The 20823-nt window shown below is 37.7% G+C and overlaps 1 protein-coding gene across 2 annotated transcripts in view; it reads right to left on the bottom strand.

Annotated features, from left to right (window-relative positions):
• Positions 1 to 20823, bottom strand: part of COG5 (component of oligomeric golgi complex 5) — a 174302-nt gene that overhangs the window by 54807 nt on the left and 98672 nt on the right. For both annotated transcript variants that reach the window (XM_063155497.1, XM_063155498.1), the window contains 3 exons: positions 6126 to 6291; positions 4951 to 5063; positions 4779 to 4856 (listed from right to left, as the gene is read on the bottom strand). In XM_063155497.1, coding sequence (XP_063011567.1) covers positions 4779 to 4856; positions 4951 to 5063; positions 6126 to 6291 — 357 coding nt within the window. The remainder of the gene's footprint in view (positions 1 to 4778; positions 4857 to 4950; positions 5064 to 6125; positions 6292 to 20823) is intronic.

Genomic DNA, 20823 nt, shown 5'->3' with positions numbered 1-20823 from the left:
AAGGCGGCACTTCTGGTAAATGTATTTCTTTTCCAATGGCAAGCTGAGGTAAAACCAACTGACTTAGTAATTTGCAGTCATGACTGATCTGCAATTTGCACAAACACCACCAAACCAGAAGCGAAAAAGAACAAAAATCATTATTACCTACTAACCCACACAACCTCCACACCATCCCTTTTCTTCATAGCTGCATATTTCTGTCAGAGAAACAGAATTAAAGTTCTACAGAAACTGTAGTGTCATTAGAAAACCACTGCACAGGCTCTGACCCTCCCATGTGAATTAGGATCAAATTATTTTTAGTATGGCTGCCTGGGCACACAGATCCATTCAAAATGAGAGTTGGGACTTTTAACAGGTATGATTTTCTTGGCTCTCTAAGAGTCCTCAAAACTCCTGCAAGTGAATTCAGCAGGGCAATTTGTAGATCTGAAACAAAAATTGTCTTAGATATTTTGGGAACCAAAAACCTGCTCATCCACCTGGGTACGTCTTCACAAAGTACCTCATTATGGCTTAAATAACAAATAGAAATCACAATAGAAATGATGTGCAAGTAATCCAATTCTGCATTTACAAAAAAACCCTGAAAAATAAATCATATAATTGGTGAAAACCATACTATTTCTGAATTCACATAAGACAATAATTAGATTATTTTTCAGTATTTTCCACTTGGGATTATTTATTAATTGGGTCAACTGAATGTGAATATGTGATGGTAGATGTGAATAATTTCAAAGCAGCAACATTTTTAACAAGTTTGGACGGGGAGCAGAAATTAGAAGGTGAAATATAAGTACGCTCTGTCAATAAATATCTATATTTTCCATTTATTTTCTTTCTCTTATGTAATGCTGAGGACATTTCTTTCTGTGTCGTTAACACCTCATATTGCCAGTGTTGACAACTCAGGAAAAAAGCCTGCTTACTCACCAAACATTCATCAGCAGAAGCAATGATAAGAGCCCTCCAGAAAGTGCATAATAACACTCCCTAGAACTCTCAGCTCACTTTTTTACCCCGAGGCTTACGTAACCGACAGGGTTGGTGACGTGCCCTGGTTGCAAACAGGACACCCAAAGGCGAGCAAGGGCAGCTCTGCCTGCACCTTCCTGCCCAGCACAGAGACCCAGCTCATCCTTTCTACTGACCACGCCAACCCCCCTTAAAAATGATTTGCTGCTTTTCAGGCTGCTTCTCTCCTGGCAGAGCCGTTCCCTGATGCCTATGTGGGAGTGAAGGACCCAAAATAGACGAGGATCAAAGATCATTTTCAACTCTTTTACAAGGGGCTAAGAGGGACTCCAATTAGGAAGGTGGCTGTCACAGAAAGAAGTGTTTGGCTGCGATTTACACTGGAGTCAATTGTAGTTTAGGCATTACAACAGCCGAGGAAGGATTAGTCACTACACATTGAAAGAGAGAAGCAATAAAGCAAAATAAACTGAAGTAACCTATTAGCTCTCTGAAGGTGAATTAGGTAATTGAAAGAACTGATATAAATAACCAGTCATTAGGTGAACAAAAATATCAAATTTCCATTATTTAAATCTTATTTGTAATTTTAATTTTTGCCCTTAAAATTATGACAGCATTAACCCTATCTTTTAAAAAAGGTATACAGTGAAAGCTGTATTTATTTTCCCCAAAACCAGAAATCAGAACTGCATGAGTTCTGAATTCTTTTGGCCCTCTCCAACTAAAATCTAGCCATTAAAGGTCTTTTTTTCTTACATAAAACCCACAAATAGTACGTTGAATTGTATTTATCCTTTGAACAGCTAACAGATTTGTTAAAAAATTAAATCTGTAATTTAAATATGTAAACATTAATAATAAATCTATAGTTCATGACAAGCATAAAATGAATAAGTTTTAGAAGGTACTATGAGTACATGATTGCTTTTCAGAATTGCATTAATTTCATATTGCGTCAAAGGAAAAACACCAAAATCTAGATCTGCAAAGGGAAAGAGTGAAAAAATGTGCAGTATAAATTTAATGTCCAGATTCTTCCATGATCCTCATGTAAGCCTGATACTGTTACTTAACTCTTGGCCACATCTAAAGCTGGTAAAAATTGGAAGGGAATTCTGCAGGAGAAAGCATAGGGTAAAGATGCAGGTGTTGTCATTGCCCTCATGCTGAACTACAGAATTTAACATTTTCCAAGTTCTGTACCTCAGTTTCTTCATCTGTCAGGTTTTGTTTCCTTTTTTTTTTAAAAAAAAAAAAAAGAGTTTTTGTGAATCCTTTAATTAATTAGCTAGCGCTTTTAAAACCACCTTTTTGGATACAACATGATACAACACTACTAAATACTATTATGGTAACAGGTAATTAGAAAGCCGGAAGGCACATGTTTGAGACCATAATACAAAATTAGAAAAAACCACAGGCTGTGCTATCTCTGAAGAGAAAGACACAAAAAATCCCCAATGGAAATAGAGAATGATGCCTTAAAAAAAAAAAAAAAAACGGCAAGTAGCTTCCTTGCTATTAAAGGACTTGTGCTTTAAAAAGGCTGGATCTCCTCCTCTCTTATGCTTCCTAGGATGATACTTGCACTGCAGTAATCAAAACAAGGAAGCAGATGGACAGGCAAAGTGGTACTGCAGCTGCTGCAGAAGATGACTATAATAATAATGTTGACATCAGTAACAGTAATTAGTGCACAGACTGTAGAGTGGATGATTCGTTTTCCTATCTTCTGGAGTGGGCATGCTGCTCTAGCAAACGGGTACAATGTTAGTACCTTTGACTTGTTTTGTTCATTTGCTCAGTTTATTAATGAAATTGAATACAATACAGAAAATCCAACTTCTCTTTCTCTCCAGAACACTTGCTGAGGAAAGCACATTTCAGTTTGGTTTAACACGAGATCGAATCTTCATTAGTAAATGGCAAAATACCAATTTCTTATTTATATCTAAACCAATTCATACTCTCCCATACAGCCATCTGTACTTACACTCCTGAATTTCAGCAGCATGCAGTACATGTCTGGTGTCTGAACAACAGCTCTACTCTTTGGTGTGACCTCACTCATTAGCAGCCTGATGCCACTCCTTTTTCAAGAGACACCAGAAGAAATGGTCTAACTGTGAGGATGTCCAAGGAAAACACGATGCTGTGCTGAACCCTTTCAGGCAAGGAGTGAGTGAAGCGTGGGTGCCATCAGCAGTACTGTGCCATGCTGAGAGAATTCTGCTAGCAGAACATCAGATAAGGATGTACCACTCCTCCTCAGCTGCCCCACTGAGAATGACAGCGTCCAGCCTGGCACTCTACTACACCAAAACACCCACCAAAGAGCAAAGTAATTGGAAGAGTGAAAACTGTGGAAAAATGCATACATGGATTTTATTTGGGAAATAAAACTTTTCACTTAGATGCAATCTTACAGCATGAATGTTAAGGGAAGGAAGAGTAATCAGAGAAATGATGGAACATGCTTAGCATAAGACAACCCAGTAAGCTTTTTATTTTCTAATGTGTTTTTCCTTACCCTGCTTTCACTGAAATTCATTTTCCCTGTTTGTTTAGTCTCCAGGAGGATAAAATATTTCCTTTGGCTTCCCTCTATTATCAGCCTCAAAAACTGGAAAAACTCTCTTTTCAGTTGTTGAAAAACTCCTTTTCAACTGATGTTTTACAAGAGGGAGGAGTGAAAGTCAGAAGCATGGGCAGAAGGTGGGAGCCACTCATGAACACCAACAGATCATTTACCTAAGCTCCCCTTCCATCCAAACTCTTCCTTTCAGCATTTCTGGTCTGTCTCCAGGTTTCTATGTTTCTCCCTAAACATGCTGATCCACTGAAAGGCTGATCCATCCAGGCAGCAACAGATTTTTTTTTTTCCAGATTAAGCACTTCTTAATTAAGAAAATACACTAAAAGCTTATAAACTTTTTGAGGGGGGTTGTGGATTTTTTAATTTTGGTTGGGTTGTTTTGTTGTTGTTGTGGTTTGCTTGTTTGTTTGTTTGAACACAGAAAGAGAAGCTTGGAAGTGCCTCATAGAAAAGTGATGCTCTGTGCAACACCTTCTGGAGACAGGGTTAAGAGACAGATAAAGGCTGTATTTAACCTTCATTATCTGCTTTCACTTTTGAGAAGACCACGTTTGCATATGAAGAGCTTCCCCAAGCTATTTCAAATATTAAGTCCATGTAAATTAAAAATCCAGTTACACACTTGGAAGGAGATGTCAGCAAGAACATGTCTTTTGTTTTCACTCTCTTCTACTAACGTAGATGAGACAGTTTCAGTAATCCTGTTCCTACCACTGGAGGAGACCATTAATCAAATTATTCCGAATATGAATACAAAAACAATGCAAATGAATGGAAAATAATAGGTATTCAAAAGAACAGCCATGATTATTTTTCAAGGGAGAAATTGTCAAGAAGTGAGAAACAGATGGCTGAAAATGATAGATGAAGACACATTCTCCTATGCAAACGAACAGATTTAATTAATTACTCAAATCACATGGTATTACGGAATGACATTAATGATCCATACAGTGGTACCTTATCAGCTCCCTTTTAAAGAAAACAAAAGAAATTACAACAAAATGAACATGTTTACATCCTACAGATATAACCCACAGACCACAAATATATCCTTCAATGTTAGAATTTCAACACTTTCCCATCAATTTAAGTTAAAAAAAATTATGGAACTGTAAAACTGTAAATAAACTCATTCTCTCATCACATTTTTCTCAGGAGATTTACTAAAGCACATTCAGCTAAGTTAAAACTTTACCTTAACTATCTCCTCTATGAAGCAGACATGTGACACAGGATCTCTTTTCTTTGCCAGTACTTTCTGCAAATGCTGCACCTGTAAGAGAGAATTTATTGAGAGGGAAAGTGGTATCTAAATTCTTACATCCAAAACTGCATGATGAGACAAACAGGAACTAGCTGCAGAGTACCTGTCCACAAGCAGCACAGATCTGATCCATGAGTTTCTCCATGTTTGTCCAGAGGGCTGCTCGAAAAGCTGCTGTGTTCCCAGGTGTTGGCATAGCAGCTCGACCAGGGCCACCTAAATGGTTTTTAAACATACACAGCAGCACATTTCAGCTTCCACAAATGAAAATTAAAATATTGGAAATATTGATCTCTATGCACTTTGAGAGATGCTTTTTTTTAAAGCCAAAGCAGCCTAAAATACATTCAGAACAGAACTTGGTGAATGGCCTCAGTTGTCTCAACTGAGAGGCTGACTAAGCTCTGAAGTTCTGCAGGGATACTTCATGCTCATGACTGTTACAAGCTCTACCAATTCAGACTTCCACAGAAACACCACAGTAATGCAAATTTTCCAGGATTTAAGAACAGAGGGAAATGGGGGAAAGAGAGTAACTGTGAAAAATACAGCTATTACCAGCTCAGGACTTAAATGCATTGACAAACTGCAAAAAAAATTGATATTCCAGCTGAAGGGCATGCAGCTTCTCAACAATCACTTCACAGAGAATGCATTTCTGTATTATTCCACTGATTAAGGCTCTGGACCCCTACCTTGTTGCAAAACTTTTGAAAAAAAATTGAATGTTTCCAACACCAAAGTTCAAATTTTCCTGCCCACTCAATTCCTCTGTATTTTTTGGTATCTGAGCTAACTGGGAACTAAATGTTTAATAGTGCAACATTTCTTCATATTGAATAGTCTGCTTTGAAAGAGTTTTCACCTGACAAAAGCATAACAATGTAGTTCTACACTTCTTCCAATGATTGCAAATAATTCTCCCACCAATAAAAAGAAAGAAGAATTTGGAGTCATCGTTCCATGAGAAACAACTAAGAAAATGCTACAGATTGTAACCTAATGAGGACAATTTTCTGGACAACTTAGGAAGGAGTGGAAGGGAGGAATAAAGGAAAACCTCCGAGCCAAATATCAGACAGACATGATTTTGTCAAATTAAATGTCTTGAAATTAATTGTTTTCTGAGATATGCCTAATCCAACCCTCTAGTGGTTAAAGCAAGCAGGGAAACATTTCTAGAACAGGCTTGGATGTGAGAGTTTCTTCCATTTTATAACATACCATACTCCTATGAAAAATAATCAGTTATCATTCTCTGTAAAACAAGTACCATACCTCTTGCAACTGTTTGAGATGGTTGAGTCAACACTTTGATATCCAAAGCATTTTTTATGTTCTCTTCCAACACTGTGCAGTATCCATCCACCACATTAGCAATGGTATCCTTCAAAGTCCCAAGATTATAGAAAACCTGAAGAGCAGTTCCCACTTGAGTAGGATTCTGAAGAAGGAAGATATTAAAAAATAACAATTATCTTTAACTGCACTATTGAGGTGTTTTATCCGTGATGAGACATCATTTTAGTGGGCAAATTCATCTTTTAAGTTCAGTTTGCTAATTCTTTTTAAGTTACTGGCATCCTTACTGCAAAACAGAGAATGGAGGGTAAAGGAGAGGACTGATTTCCTCTGCTCTCTGAGCAATGCTTTGCTTAGATCCTTTTGGTGCTATCCTCTGAATATGAATGGAAAGAAAGGACCTGAAAGCACTGCTGGGAATATCTAACCTGGAGTAGGTTATCAGTGACTGATGCAGTAACTCTGGGGTTAGTTACAGCACAGCTGTATTCAGCTATGGTGTGGCTGGTAATATTACTTTAACATGCAGTGCTTGTTACACTACTGTCAGTTAAGTCCCAAATAGTTAATTAAAAGTGATACAGGCTAAAAAAATACTAATGAAGGTTAAGAAGAAGGAAGCAGGTCGAACCTCTACTACTGACTACTGCAAAGTTTAAGCTTGTATTTCTACATTTCTATTTCTAATGCTGACAATAACTTCATTTTTCCTCACAGCAGAATTAAGAAATAAACCAATGCAGTGATCATTTCCTGATTATTTGCCAAAAAAAAAAAAAAACCCCAAAAAAAAAAACAAAAAAAACCCACAAAAAACAACTGCTCAACACAGGGAAGTGAAAACTGTCCAAAAAGTGTCCAGGTCCACTGTTTAAGAGACCTATGATAAAGATTAAATCTAATGATAATTCCACTTAGCAACACTAAACACTGGCATGGGTGCTATTTAGCAAGAGAAAAGCCTCAAATTATTGCCTTTAGAAACTAAACACTGTCATCCATACACTGAATGCTGCTTTTTAAATTAGCATTTACAGGCAATTAGTGGAGGGGGCAATCAGTTGATCATATACACATTAGAGATGCAGTCCTTTGCCAGCAGTAAAGAACATGGTCTGACAGAAATGCTGGCAGTCAGGCTGGACAGAAGTATCTGAGAATTCTGTGAGATCACTGGCACTCCCCACTGCAAAGCCCACTTTGGATTTGGCCATGGTGCAGCTGCTGTGCTGAGGATGCACTTCGGGTACATCCACCTAAGGCACCAGGTTTTCTGATCTGTTGTGTTCCCCTAAACCAAATGTTTCAGAGGTCACACAACTATAGCTGCACATTTGTGCCATTTTTTTCTAGGGTTCCTACAAGATCAAAACCAAGTTAATGCAAAAAAAGCCAAATCTCATCTTCATTCCTATGAGGAGTTCCCAGGTTTAGTGGAAAGCAAAGGAGTATTAGGCATGTATTATGGTTTGCAGACCTTATACTAACTATACCAGTTTCTTTTTCCAAACAGTGTGGGAGTTAATGAGCATTCCCAGCATAGTATTACGGGTCTGGGACTTGTAGGTTTAGTTTTTTGACAACTGGGTATGCTGTAAAATTTCTAAGCATCCTGTGGGTGTGCTTGTGGAGGTGGGAAAGTAAGCCATAAAGACTGGAAGATTAATGGGATGTCAGAAAATGAAGAGTACTATAATGCAAGGAGGGAATTTGGGGACAGAATGAACAAGAGAAAGAAAATATAAATGGGAAGAGGATGGGGAATAGAATGAACAGACTCTGGCAGAAAGAAAGAGAATAAAACTGAAAGGAAGAAAAGATAGAAAAGACACACCTCATTTACCAGCCTTTTCTAAATTGTTGTAATTTTTACAGAATACTTACACAATTATGAAACCAGGTAGAGAGTCAGTAATACAAAATCAATACCTTACTGCTACTATAGGAGTGATCAACTAGATTTCAGTCAGGCTCTAATGTTTATATATTAAATAGCAAAAAAAGAGAACAGCATCGAAAGGTGAGCTGGGCACTTTCCACCCTTAAATAATCAATGGCCAAATACTTATTTTCCTGACAAACAGGCAATACAGGCACAAATAACTGCAGGCAAAAAATCAATCTTAGAGCTACCATATCACAGTTTAGCAAACTAACTCTGTAGCTACTGGTCAAGAAAGACACTAAAACATACTCCAAGAGAGGCTGAGCTATATTTCAAAAGAAATGGTTTTAGCCAGAAGTTTCAAAACAAAATATAAAATCATGGAAACATTCTATTCACTCAAAGTATCTTCCAAATCTAGCACCAAAATTAAAATCAGAATGGAACAAAGATTATGCAGGTGGCCTAGTTCTTATTTGCTTTAAATTGTGGACATGGCCACAGACAGAGGGCTCCTAGCTCATGTATTCATTCATCTTGTGTGGAATTAGAGATATATCAAATCCCTGACGAGGTAGAACAAAGTGTATTATTTTATTTGATTCATTTACAGTAATTTTCTCACCTCAGGAAGCAGTTATTGTTTCATATGCCCCAGACAGGCTATGTAACAGTCCATTGTTGGTTTATGACTAATCCTAAGAGAATGGAAATTTTTATGCACAGCTAGTTTCAAGGTTTAGAGAATATGAAAAAAAGAATGAAGTCCCCCCTTTAGGACAAAATTATGTGACAAAAATGTTGAAAGCAGGATGGAAATGAATTATTATACTTTAAGGCTTGCATATACATCTCAAAATTAAACTGTTTATCATTATACATACTGGACAAGAAGTTGAGAGCCAGTATTTCAGAATTTGCTACTACTAATAGATGCTATTGATAAGAATTTTTCCTTAATATTTTTCTTCTACCTGAGAAAGCTTAAAGCTAAACAGGTCTGAGATTTGAAAAGCTGCCATAATTTTTATCAAGAGGAAAGCATGCTTTTGAAAAAGAACTGACTTTAAAAGAACTGACTACAACAATGATCTACACAGGAAAAGGGAATCACGTCAGAGAATAATATTCAGAACAGCTATCCAAGAGGAACAATATGGAAAATAATATAACTACTTTTGAGATGGAATTTAATGAGTTAATCAGCAGTACTTTATAACCAATTTGTCTGCCACTGCAGTCAACTACACTTAGCAATTTTAAAGTGTTCCCCTTAGAATCTCTGTCCCTAAAAATTTTGTACATTTGCCATAATGTACATTGCTTGAAGCTATGGCAATCATAAGAGTAGGGGGCAAAGAAAAACAGAAGCTCATTTAGGAATATGTTAGCAATACAGTATAATCTAAGTGCATAAACACAAGCATACACAAGCAAAGTAAAAACATGACCCCACAAAGTGTAGGGCAACAACACTACCTACTCAAAAATTAACTGCAGTGATCTTCAGATTGCAAAAATTATTATGCATCTGGGAGTTAAGGAGAGATGGCATTAAGTCCACCAATAACACCCTTCTCTGCAGCGACGCGTATGTGGCCTTCTAGAGCAGAGCAGGTCAGAGCCCGGCTGGCTGAGGTTAAGGCCGACACCTCGCTGCATAACCTGCCCGCGCCCCTGGGCGCCGTGAGGCCCCGGGCTGTGCTGGCTGCGGACGGGATCGCTGCTAACGACGAGAAGGAAGGAGTTGGACACTCGCTGGGGGTGCTAAACTTGATTTATTGAGAAGGCCACGATGTCCCAGCGAATGACCAAGAACAAAGGGTGCTTAAGGGTTTTAAAGGGAAGGAGTGGAGCCGGGTCTTACAGAAGACCAATAGGCGGAGAAGAGAGGATGAACTTAACACAAATGACATAGTGGAGAGCCCAATAGGTACCAGGTATGGGAGGGGCCCCGGGACCACAGCCAACCACAACCCCCAAAGAGGAGAAGCTTCTGCAGTGCTAGATGGAGTGGGGGGCTGATTGGCTTGGCCCAGGGAGGAGAAAAAGCATACATATAAGGGAAAAAGGGGAGGAGGAATTATATAACCTAACAGATTGGCAATAGAACTGGCAGGGCTGTGGCGGGAAAACTGAGGAGGGCAGAACCATTTTACACAAAATGGGGGGGAGCAGATACATAAAATGGGGGAGGAATTAAATGAACTTAACGAACACACTACAACACTTCTCCATTCAAAGCCCTTCTCCATCTGGCAAATCACAACATGGTATGTTACAGATACATGGAAACTAAATTCCACAAATGTAAGAGCTTAAGAAGACTCAGTGAGTCATCAGTTCAACATATGAAGAAAATAAAAAATGAGCATGCTCAAAAGCTAGTTCTACCATGAAACAAGTCTCACAAATATTTTAAAACACCGAAGTTTGTGAGTATCCATCAGACAATAGTTTTAACAGCTTGGTCAGAAGGTTGATACCAGTCACCACTTGAAAAAAGGTATGGGTATTTCAATTAATGTGTTCGCAAAACAGATACTCATTCAGCAGAAACTATGAAGAGATGTTCACACCAGATGTATTTACTAATTTTCTCTATGAATGAGAACCATTCATTTTATTGACATAATTTCTGATTAGCTTTATCCCATCCCATTCCATTTGGTTCTGTAGACAATCACAGACAATAGAAAAATAAGTGTCATGCAGTCATTAGTACGAATGTGGGTTTTTTCCCAATTACATCATGTGGTTGTTTCAAAGAGCAGGTGAGTGGATTTAATAACCCAGCAGATGCTGTCCAGGCCAGCATGGCAGCTACAGTCATTCTCAGAGCACAACCCCATTTGGTCACTTTCTTTCCCACAAAGATAATAACCCTGAGAAGACTAAACAGAGATGTCATTAAAGACTTAATTAACTATATCCTACGTTTCTAATTTAAAAGTATCTCCTAGGATGGAACAAAACAATTTTATTTTGTAAACTGCCCATATTTTATAGGGCAACTATTTTATAAGGGCCAAGATTGTAGTCTTTTATTTTATGACTGCCACTAGTATTATCAGAATAATCTTCTGAAAGCATGGCTTTCAGAAGGAGAGAGCAATAATCTTCTTCATCATTAGAAATGCAGCTTGGACAAGCAAACTTACTCCTTACAAGTGAGAGTGGTGATGACATTGAGCAAATTTGGGGACAGAAGATTCCTAGCATAAGGTTGAACCATAAACAAGAAATTTGCATAACAGGCAAAACTAATGGCTCAAGTGCTACAAACACAGCTTCCAAACTCACACTCCACCTTCTCAGGGTACAGGATTCACTATGTGGATATTATTATCTACCCAGTTCTGTCTTGGGGAACTTCACATCATTATTTCTTTATCCAGTACAAATCTGTCCCAAAGATCCCATGCCACAGGATTTGGATCTGTGTGGACTATCAACTTCCTTCTCAAATGAAAATGTGTTAATTTGCAACAATATTTATGGTCAATCTGAGACAATTTATAGTTTATCTGAGACAATTGCTACTGCTTACACAAAGAAGCAGTGTTACAAATATAATTAATTGTTAACTTTCATGCAGTTACATTTCACAAGTACTTGCATCACCAATAATCAGAACAGCTCTCCAAGGAAATGCTCTTTTACAGTATAGTTTAGAAGAACCACATACAGAGAAGTCAAACTTGGACTAGTTCCTCACTTAGAAATTATGTTCCATAGCTACTAATGCAGGACATTCCTAATTCACTTATTAGAATCAGAACAGTGGCTCTGACTGAAAATCTTTATCATTCTGCAGAGAACAGATACCCCTGTTCAGGAGAGGCTGTGGCAAGCTGATAGACAGACAGACAGACAGATAGATAGATAGATAACTAACTCAAGAGCTGTGATTTCAGTGTGCTGTCACATTGTTCCCTCGTTATGCAAAACGTACACCATGTCCCATAAAGAAGCAGTAAAAATGTAACACAGCTCAAAAAATAATTACATACATTGCTTAGTTGAAGGAAGATTCATAATTACTAATTAGTCCAGGAATCATTTAAACAGAGTGGTCTGACAATGTGGTGAGCAAGGAATACCACAACATTCCCTAACCATCAAGAAATAATCAACACTAAAACACAGCAATCCCAGACCAGGATGCACATTGAAATAACGAAACTTGCAAACTAATGTATATTTTCTGACAATGAATACAAAAGACTGTTGCAGTCCTTACAGTTTCTAGATTATACTTCTGAGTATCTTTGACTGACATTTAGTATTAACTAATTACATTTGACAGAAAATTTGCTACATTGGGAGCTATTTCACTTAATTTTTTTAAGTTTACTGCTCCTTTTGTTTGTAGGAGATAGCAGTTGCAATTTCCAACACAGCACAGCTTTACAAAGTCCAAAAAAGACCCCTTGGAGTGGCTAAAAATCCCCAGTCAGTGTTTGCCCCTTCTCCCCTCTCACTACTATTACAACATGCTGCCTGCCTCCTTCCAATAATTTCCCCATAAATAACATTACTATCCCTAATGACAAGTACTACTCAAAGACCAAGTGATTGCAAGTTTTGCAAGGACTTGCAGCTACCCAGTTCTTAGTCAACTCTTAGAGATACCAGAAAGGAAAAAATGAAAAGTTACTCCAGGAGAAGCTGCAATTCAACTTACAGCTCAAGAAGGTAAGCAGTGAAGAAAACTTGGCCACCTAAGTCACAGCCAAGGCAAAATGACCTATTGAGCAGAATTAACTTAGAAGGGTTGGAATTCTTGCTTTGAGGTGTAACTCAGCTATTTTAATTGCAGAAAAAGTAACAAAAAACTAAAAGTATAAATTAAATGCCAATGAAATTCAGTTTCAGTCTAAAACAGTATTTTATTCCATTTCTAAATATCCATGCCTAAAAAAAATTAATTGATATATCACTGCTCCTAAAAATGAACCTACTTAGGGAAGCTCATCTCTGTGTTCATTATCACCCCATCTGTCTTTTACTCTGTTCATCTCTAAAACCTGAGCAATAAATGAAAAGGTCAAATTGACATTGTAAAGCCAAAGAATACAGTAATGACAACCCAGATCTTCCTGGTTTGGTCTTTGCAATGTTGGGAGGAGAGAGAGGTTAAAATATTATTATTTGCTATAGAAATATCACAGGTAACAGTGATGTAAACACACTAAAAGAATATTTTAAGCCTTAAGAGGCAAGAGTCCCAAAGCCAAACATTTAAATATGGTTAGGTTATAACATCTCCCTTCTGTGAGCCCATGTTTGAAATACACAACCTCTCATGGTAGAAGGGCTTTCACATGAAAGGAGAACAGCCACAAAACACAGTTACAAACCTCATCATGCCCTCGAACAAGGTCAGCCTTTTGTTTCTTAGAAACAAGAAGGAAATAGCAAGAAGCATTGCACTACAAAGGTTGAGGAGGGGAAAAAAAAAGATACAGTAGCAATAAAATACTAGAAAGCAAAGAAACAAGATTTTTCAACACAGCTAAATAGCTTGCCAAAACACTTATTCACCATAATAGTGTAATCAAAGCAACAGATGGCTAAGAGCTAATGGGACAGAAAGGCATCAGGAACTGTTGTAAAGAATTATCTCATGAAACATCAAGCAATGTTCCAAAGTTTACCAAGCCTCAGGCTATCAACGTGACAGCAATTTCAAAGAAAGGATCTGGCACCTCTTAGGACAGATCAGCTACACTGACTAGCCCGTAACAATTACAAATTTTATCCTACAATGCCCTATTTGAGTGTAGGAGGAGTATTAAGTCTTTAAAGAGCAGAAATGATACAAAATTTTACATGGAAATGGGGTCTTCTGAGCCAAATCAAGCTTCTTAAAATGCTTCTCTCACCTCTTACACAATTTGATCAATCTCTAAATCCCTTACTGATAACAAACCAGTTCACCTCTGAAGATCTGGCTTCCCTATTAAAAACACAACTGATGAAGTTCAGGGAGCAGAAGGTGAGATTGCAGCACCTCTCCTGTCCTTGTGGAACCCTGACTTGCACCTGCTGATTCAAGTCCCATTACTGAAGAACAGAAGTGTAAAGACACAAAATCTCATAACTAATTTTAATATTTGGACAAAAGCTTGTGACCAGATGTTTTCTTCCACTTCACAGTATCATTATGTACGTGCTCACTCTATTAGATGGTTCAACAACCATTAAAAAACCGAAATGTCAAGTTTCACTTTTAACTCAATCTTAACAATCATCATTAGGAATTAGCTGCTGAAGGGTTTTAACATGTTTTTCTCTCTTACAAAAAAAAAAAAAAAAAAGAAGTTTAAATTCTATCTCAGAAAAAATATCCTTTAAATGGTATGTTCTGAATTATTTAAATATCTACCAAAAGCCATCTGGGTTTTCTTGTTCTCCTGCTAATCTTTGCAACAAGATAATAATTACCTATGCAAGTGACAACATCTCATTTCTGGAATCTGTGCGATTATTGTCAAAAGCCCTGAAGTGCCCGCATGTTTTTAAAAGGAATGAACTTTAAAAAGCTATTTTATATTAAATTCTTTTTAGCTAATATTTTCATATTCAACTACAGACAGACCTCCATCATGGTCAGATTTGTGGTTGCATAAAATTTTAAAACTTTTTTTTTTTTCTTAATACAAAGTTCAAGTTCATTGTATCGCATATCTACAGGAAATGTAGATAATTTGGTGAAGATAATTTGGTGAAGAACTGTAGGTTGCCAGGACTGCTGGAGATGCCCTAATCCACCTGCTTGCTCAAAGGAGGGTTTACCACACCAGGCTGCTCAGGACTGAGCCAGAAGACACTTTCTGCTCCATTTTCTCTTCCTAGTTCTTCTTACAGCTCCCAGAGAATGCAACAATGGATTTGTGCAGTCATTTTCATCAAGTTTTGCTGAGGCCAGCTTGAAAGAGAGCAAGCCCATGTATCCACCCAAACATGTCTTCAGTGCTGGCAGTGTTACCCACACCCAGACAGCAGTCTAAGTCTTCCAGGTTCTCTTGTAAATTTGACCCCTGGCATGACAAAACTCACTCTTTTTGCTACAGATTCAACATTTATAGAAATAGATTTTATATTTTTAGTTGGTTGTGGTTTCTTTTTTTATAAGGCCAGTCTCTTTAAAATCAAATGGGCAAAGCTGTATCACACAAAAACTTTACTATGAAGGAAAAAACACCGAAGTTCTCTGCAGAAAAAGAAATACTGCGCCTAGCTTTGCCTGCAGCTAACACAGACAGTGGGATCCAGTTTGGCCACTGGAAAAAGGCAGTCCCCACTCCTCACTTCAGCTGTCAGCCAGCAATGCATTCTGAAACCTTCACACAAATGGGAACCTGCTGGGGTGCTGCCTGCAGAAGGACAGAAGGGAAATGAAAGAGAAGAATAAGCAGCTGAGTGCCCCTCTTCTTCCACACAGATGACATTATTCATCACCCAAGAACTGCAGTATTTGATCCAAGATTTTTCCTCTCTAATGCCACATACTGTTCAGTTCCCTGTGTCATTTCAAGCTCAACCAAAGCTTTAAATCTTTTTGTTACCATAAATGTAACAATGTACGATAACGCAGAATTTCACGTGGCACTGAGTAGCAGATCAAGAACAAGATGAAGCATTGATTCTTTTTCTGAGAGTATTAAGACAGAGCAGATTTTTAACCTGAGAAAGAGGCAAAATGAATTATATTATCTTATTTAGATGAGTATCATGGCTAGTCGATCATATTTTTCACTCTGCTCTATGCAGATGTGGCTTATTAATGCTTTGTATGTTCTCCTTGGATCCCCTAATTGCATTACTGCAGAACCTGTTAACAATCAGCAGTCAACAGTACAAACCACAAACAGAATTACAGTCTGGGAGAGGCGTTTAACAATAACATACTATCTTATCTGGAGAGAAAGAACCTCAGTGTAGCTTTAGTTTTGAAGAGACACAGATACACAAAGTAAAAATTTAAAAGGCTGGGATGTATTATACAGAGATCCAGCCAAAGTCCACGTCAGTCTCTGCTCAGCCGCATCCCTGGAATTTACCAGAATTTCATATATGCTGTTCACCTTTCAGTATCTAAAGCAAATGAGAAATATTTTAATCAATTAATTAATGGTAATAAAATACTTACATGGACTAGGACATTGGAAGACAACTTTATTTAACCTCATTCTATAAAGATTAGACCCATGTGATTAAAACACTGCAATGTCTGATAAAGAAAAACCTTCATGGTTCCTGTTCCAGTCTTACCTCAACTGTTTTCAACAAGACCTAATCTTAGCCTACCTTTCTGCATCTGCACCACTTCCTTATTTCACTGCTCTGCCGTATCCCTGTCCCACTCCATCCTCTAGCCCTTCTGCAGTCTTGTTCTCAGAACAGCTATTTCCATTCATATCTTTCTCTCTGGAGTTACCCTCAAGACCTAATCTTAGTTTCCAGTTTCCGTACTGACACGTGGTGTTCCCAGTCTCCTTCATTCCACCCCTACAGTACAGTTTATTCACAAAGCTTTTCACAGCTGAGCAGTTCATAGTAGTGACCCAGGCCTCTGTGCATATAAATAGATGAATCAATCATCATATTTGCATTAATTACCTTAAAAGTACCAGAATCAGATACATTCTTGCCCTTGTAAGTACTACCTATCCTTAGTGCAGTTGCAGTTTCTCATTGTGGACAGCTGTCCAACACATAATGGTTGACAGTTTTCCAGTCCAGGGAAAACACCTAAAGAGATGAACAACCAGAACACAGAAACAGACTATGCAGCAGCCTCTAATTTAAAATAATTTCTGTCTGCAAAGAAAGCTGAATTCAATATTATTAAACATTCCTGTATTTTCATGACGGATATTCTATGAGGAGTAATTTTTTAATGATCACAAATGACATTCACTAATTGGTATGAAACCAACCTAAGTGTTTCATATTTCAAAATAACTAGTCTCAATGGGGAGATCAAAAACATTTTTAATAGCTTTCTAAGGTATTCTGACTTTTTTTCCCCACTGACACACACACTGCATAGCTCGTAATTCCTTAGAATTTATAAAGATGTAAAATATTTGGAACAGTAAGGCCATCTGAATTCTTCAAAAAGCATCATCTAAGTCTAAGTTAATATGTATTTAAAACATCATCTACAATAGAAGAATAAGTTTTCATGTTTAGTTGGTAACAGGTCAAATTAATTGATATGAATTTCCAAAGAAAAGGACCAGAAGTGATTTTAAAAATTATCCAGCTGATCCTCACTTAAAATTGTCACTAAACAGAATGCAAAGTTTTTGGCAAACAGCTAAGTGGTGATTCATAGCAGAGTGAAGGGATATAAAACATTAATGACTTCTCAATTTTCACCTATTACTTTACCATAAAAGACAGTTATATAAAAATATTGTTCAGATCAGATGCACTTTCAGGAATACCCATTTATAGAAACTATTTATAAACCACTTTCTTGCACTATCAGAAAAACAGAAGCAGAAATTATGAGATTAGTAGGGCCACACAATAATAAATCCTTACAAATAAACACTGGAAAGTGAAGGCTATTTGTTGTGCTGCACTGAAACATGCAATAAAGTACTTGCAAATACTCCATTATCCAGTCACAGATTTTCGGTCTAATTCTGCATTTATGAGTCACAAACACCTACACAGAAAAAAAAAGAAAGACAAAAAACCCCAGACACATAATCTGTCAATCCACTTTGATTAACCATTTAGAAAGGCTAGGAGCAGTGAAGAGTTTTACTTTTATAAAAATACCGTGTCACAGTTGGACATCAATTGCATTAGGCTTCCTAAATTACCTCTATATAGGGCAAGTGCACAATGGCAAAGTGATATAAAGCTCTCTACATCACAGAGCAGACAAAGTCTGCACAATCCCATAATCTGTTTCTAATTCAGTATATATCTTTTAATAAATGTGCACAGGCTCATCAAAATCTGAAAGATCAGGATCTCACAGGACAAAAGAGACTACCACCATGTCTATTATTGTCAAGGCTTCATAACTCTGCAGAAAAAAGTTTAAGACAAAATGTGAAAATAAAACCTTTGTCAATTAAAAAAAAAAAACAGTTTTTCTAAATTTACACACAATGAAATATTAATTTACTAGTTCAGAGTGTCTTCTCCACCAAAAAGTCTTTTCCTCCCTTTATAATCCTTTTAGAACAGCAGTATTTTTAAATTAAAAAAAAAAAAAAGAGAGGTCTTCCTTATGTATTCTCTGTTTGTTAGATATTGCTTTCCAATACTTCTAGCAGCAACAAACATGACCACCAAACATTATAAAATATGTCCAGGAACTTCAGTGACCACAGAAAGACTAAATACTTCAGCATTTCAACTCACATTTTTGGAATATCCCCAGGAAGTGCCATATTTAAATGACTAATCACAGGCATTCCAAATATTTATTTTAACTCAGAAACAATAATCTTCACACAGGTATATAGATGTATGTACACTATTATGCATCAGCATAGTGCTAAAACAGACCAAAATGAATCTATCAGTTGTAATATTACTAGCAGTACCAGATTTGTGTCATTTTTTATCTTCTGCATTCTATGCTAATAACAGCAAAACTTATTTGATGGTGTGTTCTTTAGCAAGGGCAGAGAGAACAAATATCAAGTGACTTGGGATCTAATACATTCACATCATGCTTTGATTTTCCATCTGAAAAATATGCACCAACATCCACAATTGAAATGTATGCTAAGGATATATTTATTTAGCTATTGCTCTCTGAAACACCTTCTTTTGAGCTTTGTGAATAATTCATCTGCCGATGTCTTCTTAAAAAAACCCACAAAAACAAACAGGAACATCTGGAAACACTTACAAGCTAGATTTTATAGCAAACATATCTCACCAACCATAAAGGACAATATTGCTACCACAGCATTATAATACATTATATAACTGAGAAATTTTAGGATCCAGATTAGAAGTTCATTGCAGGATATCTAATTGCAAGGCTGAGCCCAGAAATGCATTTTCCCCCTAGTGAAAAGCAAGAATATCTATTTTCCCCTCCACACTGCTCTATTCACTTCCTTCCTCTTCAACTCTGACTGCAGAGGAGACACTGGAGTCTGACAAATACATGGACTTCTTCAGCAGCTAAAGATTCACTTTCATTTGAAACTGTTGTCGTGACAGGTTTCCATAGTACCTTCTTGCAGCAATCACTGCATCTGCCCCCTATATTTCTATTTTAAAAAATAACTTCGAGTAGCAAAAGAAGGGGAGATTAAAAAAAAAGAAGAAAAAAAAAAAGGCATGGACAGGGGGAATGCCTAACTAAACTGCCTCTGCATCACAGCCAGAGCAGCAGCAGAAAGGAAATGATACACTAAAAGATGCTGTTTGCTGTCTTCTCCCTTTGCAGGTTTAAATCACCAGAGAATGGGAAAGCTTATTTTTAACATCAGTTTCAACCATGTGAATTTCTGGGTAAGAAGTAATAGCAGCACAGTAAAGGAACAGTCTGTGAAATAGTTCTTGCAATGACTTGAGCCTGGTTTTAAGTTATAGAGAGACAAAAAAATCTATTTACTAGAGTTCAAACTCAGGCATGTAAGACACGATTTTCAGCAAATCACTGAGGCCTAAATTCACAAAATGAGCCAAGAGCAGAACTTCCCAAATAAACCATCCGCTCTGGACTACAATTATTCCTCCCTTTGCCCCACGAGTACCACATTCCCTGGGTCTACACCTTCTTTATTATGTAGATCCAACCCCTAAGCACAAATGAATTTCTTGTCTGCAGCAGTAAATAATAAATATGTAAAAGAGCACCCAGTGCCATGCCTTAGTCCTAAGCCACAGCAGTGTGTGACCACCCCAGCCCTGCCTGGCGCTCAAGGACGGGTCACTGCGTCCCAGATGAGAACAAGGCAAAGCCCTGCAGGCTAAGGATGACCCTGGCCTTCTGTCCAACTTCCTGCAGTGTTTTAACACTTCTTCTCCAGCATTTTCATTGTTTCCATCACTTGTGCAGTTAAAGAAACAAGTAATCCATGCCTACAAGGAAGCCCCAAGTACTTATGCTCAGGAAAGGTAGTGGCAAGTGAATTGCAGCAAAACCAGCCCTAGAAGAGCTGTAAATGTACGCTGAGGTTCAGTTTTGATGCACTGACTGCATATCAGTGAATCAAATCTCTGCTGCAAATCTCAAAATTGCAGTGCTGAATTCACCAAGTGCTTAATTCAGCTCACTTAGCTCACCCAGGAGACTGAAGAGGTTTTGTGAACCTCACTCCTGTAGCTATCACCACACTCCCCACGACCACAGCAAGACCTTGGAGTCTGCCACATCACCAATCTGTGCACGAGCTCTCACTCTCTTGGCTTCTGCTCTTCAGCTGCAGAATACTGATGCTGGCACTTCACCTCTGTCACAAAGCTGCTGGAGGGGTAACAGTAACAGTAAGGAATTCTGGTAACACAGATTACGGAATCATCTAAAGTAGAGGGACCAAATTCAGGTAAACTTTTACTGAACACACTAGTCCCTCAACTCAAAACACAAAATACAGAATACAAGAGAACAGCAGCTCCAATTTTTCTATGCACACCTGGAAACAATGTGCAGTAAATCTGAAACTTGCCACAGGGAATGTCTGGAAGATGCCAAAAACTTTCTAAACCTTGGAAGCTGGTTCCCTTCTACGGGAAACATGAGCAACATACATTATCAGAAGAGATGCTTATTGATTTAACATTAATACC

This window comes from Melospiza melodia, chromosome 4, assembly GCF_035770615.1.
Source record: "Melospiza melodia melodia isolate bMelMel2 chromosome 4, bMelMel2.pri, whole genome shotgun sequence".
Classification (NCBI taxonomy): Eukaryota; Metazoa; Chordata; class Aves; order Passeriformes; family Passerellidae; genus Melospiza; species Melospiza melodia.
The sequence above is the reverse complement of the archived record's forward strand: the minus strand, read 5'-3'. Positions and strand labels throughout refer to the sequence as shown.